The sequence below is a fragment of the Poeciliopsis prolifica genome, unplaced genomic scaffold, assembly GCF_027474105.1.
Source record: "Poeciliopsis prolifica strain line A6 unplaced genomic scaffold, Auburn_PproV2 SCAFFOLD006, whole genome shotgun sequence".
NCBI classification, from domain to species: domain Eukaryota; kingdom Metazoa; phylum Chordata; class Actinopteri; order Cyprinodontiformes; family Poeciliidae; genus Poeciliopsis; species Poeciliopsis prolifica.
Window position 1 is genome coordinate 18,132,831 of NW_026562381.1, and position 9,755 is coordinate 18,142,585.

General features: G+C 41.2%; 1 protein-coding gene and 1 pseudogene across 1 annotated transcript; both read right to left on the minus strand.

Annotated features, from left to right (window-relative positions):
* Positions 1–2,785: 2,785 nt before the first annotated feature.
* LOC129360523 (heterogeneous nuclear ribonucleoprotein A0-like) lies at positions 2,786–4,286 on the minus strand (annotated as a pseudogene).
* A 1,784-nt stretch (positions 4,287–6,070) lies between these two features.
* LOC129360525 (heterogeneous nuclear ribonucleoprotein A0-like) lies at positions 6,071–8,944 on the minus strand. The gene is given in 4 exon segments (XM_055030828.1): positions 6,071–6,572; positions 6,853–8,242; positions 8,244–8,420; positions 8,423–8,944. Coding segments are annotated over 3 exon segments (903 nt in total). The 5' UTR covers positions 8,915–8,944; the 3' UTR covers positions 6,071–6,572; positions 6,853–8,008.
* Positions 8,945–9,755: the final 811 nt, after the last annotated feature.

Here is a 9,755-nt window from a genome sequence, read left to right on the forward strand (position 1 = left end):
CTCAGCAGAACCTTGCAGATTACAAAATGACATTTAATCGTGGTAAATAGATCATTGATAAGGATCTACCCTAAAGCAATATGTTTTATGATGAAACAGTAAAAGCTTGTAGGACAGAACAGGAAAGGATCTTTCACCATTTATGTATTTAAAACATTGTAATTATGAAAAAGCAGCATTACATCCTTGCGCATCTTCAGGATCTAATTAGCATCATAGCTAAAGTTACTCTAATGGTAAAATGCTCTGCTTTATAAACTTATTCATTTACATTTGATTGACAGAAAAACAAACACCAGAAATAATCACTTTCATACAACTAGAGAAAAAATCCAGAGGTTACATTAGAGGCCAACAATAATTTAAAAATGACACTTAATGAATCCAAAAGGAACGTAATAAATGCATCTAGTGTGTCTGAACTGCGACCTGCAGACTAAATCTATCCTCAGTTGCCAAACATTTTAACACTTGAATCATAACAGCAAACATTCACTGTAAAAAAAACATGAAACATTGGGACATAATACTGGATTTTTCTGACATGTTTCAGTTGTAATGGTTGTTTTTGCAGCTAACTGTAGTTCTGTTGCCCTGAAGCAGGTCAGCAGACGCAAGTTATTAAAAAAAAAACTGTAAGAACGTTGAAATGTGTCCAGTAACAGGCTAGCTAGCGGCTAGCATCGCTTCAACATGACGGGCTTTAGCAGCTATCATTGGCCATAACCCTTCATTTAACTGGTTACAGGATTCAGACAGCTGTGTTGAAGGTTTGTTTGCAGTCCAAATGTCAGTGAGGTTACTTTGGTTGAAATGTAACTGCAAACTGTCAGCGATGCTAACAAACTACCGAGGCTAGCCACGGCTAGCCTGGAGATCCCTTCCTGAACACGAGCCGTGGGGCCCGGCTGCGCTGGATATGTGGGTCATGTGGACTAAAATGTTCTCCAACAGATGTAGAAGCAGCGTGAAACGCAGCTTTGCTAAATAATCCCCCCGCGATGAGCCAACTCACCCTAACGACACACCGTCCATCCTCCCGGAGTCAGACAGCACAGCAGGCATGAGAGCATCCGGCGCAGATCGTCTACCGGCGAGAGGAGCCACTCCGACGACACCCTGCGCCTTTTCACTCAAAGCTCGTATATTTGCGAGATGGGTCACTCAATCTGCCAAAAAAGCTAAACAACGAGGCCTTTGTGATAAAGCCGCGCCGTTTGGTGGTAAAGGTTCCGGTTTTTAACGGAAAACCCTTTGAAGCCGTCAGCGGCGCACAGCTCCAGCTATTACAGCTAGAAACTACTGACCGGAATCCCAGCCAAACAGGAAGGAGCTTCATTCTGGAAGTTTCTTCTAGAAAACTGCAAAAATGAAGAAACACTGGGAATCTCTACATCGAGACACTATACTGTACTATTGATTAATTATGAAAGAGCATTAGAGAAACTGAAGAAAAAAATCATTCTTACTTATTTCTTAGAATTTGGATTATTATTGTCAGAACTCCGACTTTAATCTGCTGCATAAAATATCAATGAACTGACATGTTCATCTGGAAACCAAGACCTTCTGTGGCACAACTCCACTTTGGATTCAAGTCAAAATTCTGACATTATAATCAGAATTCTGGATTAAAAGTCAGAATTTCCTGTTTTCCAATGTTTCTATTCCTCTGGTAATTAACTTGAACTTAATTCATTTACATCCGATTTCCAAATTTACATTATCTTTCTTTTTTATGCCACTGTAACAAATATTTCTTGTTTGTCTGATGTTTCATATTTCATCATGTAAAGCGTTTTGAACTGTTAAAGTGTGCTACGCTATTAATCTTAGCTTGATTTCATCATTCTGATTTTCCAAGGGTGCACTGAAAATAATTTTCATCCATCTTCTCTTTTTATTGTCAGTCACATAATATTGTAAATGCTCCTTCTTTACTCAATAAAATGAACTAAATTGTTTGCAGAAATGACAACCATAACCATGCAGGTGTAAATATTTACAGTGTAAACTCCAGAGCAACTGGAAAGAAAAAATGCGAGAATTAAATGGCTTTTGTGATGTTTTTTTTAGGAAGTTAGATTTGATCTGAAATAATTAACAATTGACCACAAAACAAGTAGAAAATCTGATCATGACATCCTGAAAATCAGTTCATGAAGAACCTTCTGACTATCAGATTATCAAAATGTTCTTGTTTCCAAAGACAATAACTTTGATCTTGACATTTCAATTTTAAATTAAACTACTTTTAAATTAATATTCTTTGCTGTATCTGGAAAGCATGAGTAATATTGCATCTCTTGTTCCAAAATAAACAGCTCAGTCCAAATGAAACTTGTCGGCAGGAAAAGCCTGCAGACCCGTTTTACCAGGAAATTTAATTTCTAGAACTGGAACCAGTCCAATTTTAGTGGAACTAAGCCAGGAATTAGGACTTTCTCCAACTTTTTTTTTTTTAAAGATCTCTAGTTTGCTGAATATTTTGAAGTAAAAGTCTCCAAATTGATTTACAGGAGACCACCTTTAACTGTAACCTGTTACTGCTTTTTAATTATAGTTTAAATCCTGACAGTTAAATATTCTCCATATTTAGATTCTTAGGGGTCATTTCAAAACAGCGAAGCCTTAAAAATTAAAATGTCAGTATAAATGTTCTATAGTTTAGATGGGCTGAAGAAATTTAAAATTAAGACCATTTTCTACCTGGATATATCGCCCCCTAGTGGAAGTTTTAGGAACACAATTATATGAAAGCAAAAAGACTAAAAGCATAAATAGATTCAAGTCATTAAAAACTTTTAATAATAAAAGCAGAATACAACATAGGGATGAAATGAACACATACACTCAACAGTATTTATTCTTAAAAAAAAGAAAAGAAAAAAAGCCAGAAACGGACGGCAAAAGATGTAATTTGAGGTGAAAATAGTCCGTGACACGTTCAATAGGAACACATTTTAAGATCCAGGAGGCTCAATAGAACCTCATGCTGCCAACACCAGCTCCATAAAACCCTGAGTTTATGATGCAAAAGAAAGGAGTCACATCCACTGGTTTTGCAAGACAAACTCAATTTTTTGACTTGAGAAGCAAGGGAATTACACAGTTCTCACTTTTTTTTAACAAATGGTTCAATACACGACAACAAAAATATATTCACAATCGGTATGTTTAGAGTCCAGAATGAGGAACAAAAAGGCCAGATGGGATCCGAGTGGAGGAGGCGGGTTTCATTCATTCAGAGTGGGTGATGGGCTCGCTTTAACCGGACAAAGAGCGCGCTGCCCCCACCTGTGACGGTGCTGTAAATGTAAAGTTCGTTTCTAATGTCCCCATGAACATCTCGGCTTTCCAATGGCCTAATAACCTCCTCCGAAGCCGCCGCCTCTGCCGGCGCCGCCTCCCCGCCGCCCCGGTACGGAGCCCCGCTCCGGTAGGAGTAGCTGCCCCCCTTCATCGCGCCGTAGCTCGACTGCTGCTGTCCGTAGCCCTCCCCGAAGTCCCCGTTGCTGTAGCCTCCCCCCATCTGGCTGTCGTACTCGTTGTAGCCGCCATAGCCGCCGTAGCCGCTATCGTTGTTGTAGCCGCCGCCGTAGCCGTAGCCACTTCCGTAATTCCCGCCGTAACCCCCGCCGTAGCCGCCGCCATAACCGCCTCCATATCCTCCTCCTCTCCCGCCGCCGAAGTTCTGCATTCCTCTCCCCCGGCCTCTTCCTCCACGGCCGCGGTGGTGATCTCCTGCTTGCTGAGGGCTTTCTTCACCTCCACCTTGTTCCCGTTGATGGTGTGGTATTTGGTCAGCGCCGCTTTGGTGGCCGAGTCGGTGTCCGTGAAGTAGACGAAGCCGAAGCCTCTCTTCCTGCCGGTCTGCTTGTCGGAGATGATCTCAGACTTCTCCACTGCGCCAAACTGCGAGAAGTACTCGGTCAGGTTCTCCGCCTCGATGTGGTCCTTCACTCCGCCGACGAAGATTTTCTTGACGTTGGCGAGGATGTCCGGGTTGTTGGCGTCCTCTCGGGCTATGGCCCTCTTCAGCTCCACGTTGTTGCCTTCGACGACATGTGGCTTAGCCGCCATTGCAGCGTCGGCCTCCCCGGGCGCAGAGTAGGTGATGAAACCGAAGCAGCGGGACCTTCCGAGCTGCTGGTTCATAACCACGACACAGTCCGTCAGAGAGCCGTACTGCTCGAAATACGCACGGAGGCCATCGCTGGTGGTCTCCACGTTCAGCCTCCAACAAAAAGCTTGCACAATTTGTCCGTCATGTTGGGTTTCGTCTGGAGGATGGGAAATGGAGACTTTCCCTGTCCTTCTTCAATGAACAAGGTCTGGGCGGGGCGTGTGACGTAGCGCAATCTGATTGGCCCCTCTTCAGTTTAAAAAAAAAGACTCACCACCCACACGGCTTTGAAAATCTTGTTCTGTTGAGATTTAAGCCAAAAATTCTTCACCTTTGTTGCCGTTTGTACTTTTATCCCCTTTTTACGCCGTAACATAAAAGATTTGAACTATTTTAAAAATAAAAATCATTAACCCTTTTCCTTCCCTGACCTTGACGTGAGGAATCCGAGTTACTTGCAAAGACATGTAACAATAGAAATGCAGCCACACCTGATTTCATCAAATCCCCGGAAATCAAACACGACTAATTTAGCTTTTTGTGTATTTCAGGTTAATGTTTACAGTTCAGATCATTTCTAGTTTTTGACCTTATTTAATCCTCGCCCTTAAATCACAAACTGTAATAATCACATTTTTATACAATGGAGTCGCCAGTCGGCCCAAGGAATTAGCAAACTAAGCAACTGATGACTGAAAGTTAAATCAGAAATGAGATATTGAATCTGATTTCATGCTTCGTTGTAAATTTATAATTTTAATCAGTCAAACAGAACCTGTCTGACAACATGAAGTAGACTAAAAGGTGTGAAAATGCAGGAACATTAGATTATAACTGGCTGACCTCTATCAGTCTGCAAATGGATACATTGCCCTTTTGTACTCTTACATCGTCCACTTCGGTTAACATTAACTTATTTATAGTTTTTTTTCTTTTCCTCTGAATGTTGTGCAAGTTTTGCACATTTCTTATGGCACAAGTTTTAAAAACAGCTTTTTGAAATAAAAAATACAAAAACATGGACTACAAAATTCCAAGTTTTGTTTTTCTGTGCCAACGATGACTAAAACATGTTTTCGATCATAATCCCTGTCAATTAGATTCATTGGTTTTGTTGCTCTGGTTTCCTGCAAAGCTGCATGAAGCTCAATGTTTTGAAAATGGATGTTAAAATCTGCCTTATCGCCTGTTTAAGTCTGTTTTTGTAGATTCATCTTCACATGCAAACTAATCACTGCAGAAATCAGCTGCATTTCTGTAAAACGACTGATTTTACAGGTTACTGGCTTATAGCTTTAATAATCAGCATAATGCAGACTGTTATTTCATTTCACATAACTGCAAAATTAACCAAATACATTTCACATTTAGCTGGGTTTAGATCAATTAAGTGCTGAACTCAAATATTATAAGTGTGCTAATATTAGTAGCATATGCATTAAAGTTTGGTAGAAGTTTTACTTTTTTAATCACCCAAGCAAGGTTTGAAAGTTGAAGTTCTTAATCTAATCACTTTTTCTGAGTCCATCAGCATTGAATAATCCCATCAAAGTTAAAAAGCTTTGCATTGTGAAATGATTTAATCAGGAAAATGTGAAACATTAGGTTTTCTTAAGCACTAAATGACCTGCAAAGGTCAACACATCCCTCCATTTATGAACATTTTTAAAGGTGTCCTGCATTTTCCATCCCAACTGCTCAACAACTGAAGTGAAACATTGACAGATTGACCAGAATTTTATTTACATTTTGAATTTTCCTTCACTGTATCAAACATTAAATTGACTTTTATATTAAAAGTAAATATCTAGTAACATTTAATGTATATTTAGAGGGAAATTTTGTGCAGTGTTAGATCTGACCAGCTTTGGATTCTACATTTATCTGAACTCCACATTAAAAACTGACACTTTACCTCCAGAAGATATAGAAAAGTAACAAGTCTTGTGGTATATCAAAATAAATATTTATTGTGCATTCATAAAAATATGTACAGCCATCAATACAGAAGCTCCTCATCCTCAGATGATCTGAAACCGGCAAGCATGAAAAATAACCTACAAGTAAGAGAATACAAGTCGGTAAAACAGTTTGGTTTCTAAATCCAGACACCCTGCTGGATCCACTGTAGGAACAGTTTTAGGATGAATTATGTATTCAGATTTAAATGAACGGTTTCACAAGAACACTCCCATACAATGCTTTACGATTTCAAGCTAACCATTATTTAATAACTCACCCATGTAAGTTACACAAAACCCTGCTTAAAAGATTCATTTTTCATCCATTTAGTGTCTTTGTGATAAATATTCAGCCTAAAAGGAGCCAACGTAGGTGGTCAATATTTTTCTGCAGTAATGTCACCTGAAGGGGAAGAAGGTTGAGCCCTCCTCGGTTCCCTGTCAGCTTCCAGGTGAAGCCCTACAGGCCAGGTTACAGAGGCAACCTGGAGATGGAGGAAAACACAGCAATGAGAAACAGAGCAACGCAGGATTATTCCAGGAGACAAGTCAGTTGTTCCACCGTTCAGTGGAACAAACCCGTGTCTCCTTTCACCCACAAAAAACAAAATTATTGCTTAACTCCCCAGTTTTACTTATGTTTTAGCTACATAAAAAAGACGCAGTAATCTGGTAAGATTAAACAGTGGTACACTTGTGCACCATCTTAAATATATTCCATACATTTTTGACCAACACAGAGTGAAGACAGGTTGATTTACATACCTAGTTGGCTGGATGTGGATATCCTAAAGAGATATTTCAGACTCCTATCACAATCGACCCCAGGTAATCAACAGGGTCCTGACGTAGCCTACAAACAAACTGCTACGGCTATTTTGGCTGGGATAGCCTACAGGAATACGAGTAAGAACACCTAAATGTAGGAATAATCAAAAATAATTATCAGAGCCCTCAGGTCCACATGTAGTAAAGATGAAAGTAAATAAGTGAAATCTTAAAACCACAGTTAAGACAAGGTCTCACCCTACAAAGCCTACATGCTTTGGCTGTGGGCAGACTGCATCCATTTCACCCACCTGAGTAAAGGATGTAACTAAGATGGTCTCATAAACCTGTGGATAAACTGGAAGCCTGGTTAAATAAGTAAGATAACTAAGCTAAGTGGTATAACGTTTTATTTAAAATGAACATACATGAGCATACCAAAATGTTTCAACAATAAGTTTTTGTTCTCAACACATGAAAGTACACAATATACAATAGATATTGCTACAGGAAAAAATGAACAGTATTTAGACTGAATCTAGCAATATGCTCAGAGGAATTTAAAGTACAATATGGGGAGGGAAACTAGAGTCCTGCAGTAGTGAATTTCCTTGGATGACCCAGAAATTATACAAAAATTTATTGTAAGAATGACATCTATGAACCAGAAAAACATTCTCATCCTCACATTGAAAAGAAAATACACTAAACTTTTCTCTAAATTTAACAAAATCGAATCAAACTGCTTAAAATGCAAATATTAAAAAATAAGAACTTATCAGGAAAATAATCCTACATCATTTTTTTCCAAACACAACGAAGGAACGCAAATATATATAAAAAAAAAAATCCAACTCTAAAGACAACCTCACACTGGTAGCGTGGGCACATTAAAAAAGGGATCATTGAACGTGTAATTCTTCAATTGTGTGTCCTAGGAGAACAGCAAGAAGTGCTGTTCGGGTTAAGCAGGTGTTCAGGGAAGTGACCTTCCTACCTGTTTGGGGGGTTCAGGTGGGGGAGGGGTGTCTGCGGCTCTGCCATGGATGGGATTCACGGCAGACGCCCCACTAGTGACTGAGTTTTGCGTCCAAATGCCTGGGAGTAACGAGTGGCGGGGAGGAGAGGGTGAGGTGTTTCAGGGTGTCGCCTTTCAGTAGCCGCCACCGCCGTAGCCCCCCCTGGGGTATCCGCCGCCACCGCCGCCTCTGGCGTAGGGAGCCGCGCTCCGCTGGCCCCCGAAAGGCGGCCCCTTCATGGGACCGTAACCAGAGGACTGCTGGCCGTAGCCGCTGCCAAAGTCGTTGTAGCCGTTGCCGCCACCGTAGCCGCTTCCCTGGTCGCCATAACCGCCTCCGTACGGTCCACCGTACCCTCCGTAGCCGCCAGTTGTAGCCGCCACCGCCGCCATTTCCGTAGTTGTAGCTTCCGCCATATTCCCTGCCTCCGTAGCCATTTTGATTTCCTCTCATGCCTCGGCCCGGTCTGCCCCGAGGCGCCATTGTGTTCCTGCTCGCTGCCTGCATCTCTTGTTTAGTCAGGGCTTTCTTCACCTCCACTTTGTGTGTCCATTAACGGTGTGAAACTTCACCACCACGGCCTTATCTGCCGAGTCATGGTCGGTGAAGTACACGAATCCGAAGCCCCTTTTCTTCCCAGTCTCCTTCTCGGAGATGACTTCAGATTTCTCCACCTGGCCGTACTGCGAAAAGTAGTCGGTCAAATGCTGCTCTTCGATGTCGTCTTTCAGCCCCCCGATGAAGATTTTCTTCACTTTAGCCAAAGCTTCGGGCTTGTTTGCGTCTTCTCTGGCCACTGCTCGCTTTACCTCCACCGAGTTGCCGTCAACGGTGTGCGGCCTAGCAGCCATGGCGGCGTCGGCCTCCTCCGGCGTGGAGTAGGTAACAAAGCCGAAGCAGCGGGAGCGCTGCAGCTGCTTGTTCACGACGACCACGCAGTCGGTCAGGGCCCCGTATTGCTCGAAGTGCTTGCGGAGGCCATCGTCGTCGGTGTCCACGTTCAGGCCGCCGACGAATAGCTTACAGAGCTGGTCACTCATTTCAAAAGAGGAGTAAAAATGGCGAGCAGGAGCAGCTTGAATTCAACGACGCGTTGATCTCAAGATGGCGGAGGAGGAAGAGCGGACCTTTTTATAAACGAATGACAGTGACGTCACATTTTTAACGCTTTTTCCGGTTTCTTTGCGGGACAACGGACATTTTGAAAAGACGTACAATGTTGACAACTATTAAATTATTTGTATCCTTTTAACCATGAGTTGCATATAATTATCACAATCTTTAATGTCGTTCTTCAACCAGACCTTTTAACGTCTAAAGAATAAAGCAGCTCTAACTAATGATCTTTTTTTCCAAAGCAGCTTCATTTGGAACAGAGAACATTACAGAAAATGAATGTCGGAGACTAAATGTACAAAACAAAATATTTAACAAAAAATGCAATTTTTGCTCCAAAAATTTGGAACAAACTTCCAGAAAACTGTAAAACACCTGAAACCCTGACTTCCTTTAAATCTCAACTAAAAACTCACCTGTTTAGAATTGAATTTGAAACGTAATATGTAACAATGTATTATTTATTCCAAAGCATGACTTTGTGTTTTTGTGTTTAGGATGTAAAGTACTTTGAAATGTCTTGTTGCTGAAATGTGCTATACAAATAAAATTTGATTTGATTTCAGGGGTCAAGTAATGTGGAAGCATAGAAACCCTAAATAAATAATTGATTCAGCATAAATTCAATTCAAAAGTGACTTACTGATCCCAAAGAAAAATTAAATGTTGCAACTAATCATCCAAGTTCCTCTCCAGTAGCAGTCTGTATTACAGCATATCTGAAGAAGCCTCTGACTTGAGACTCTCTTGAGGAAAATCTTGTGA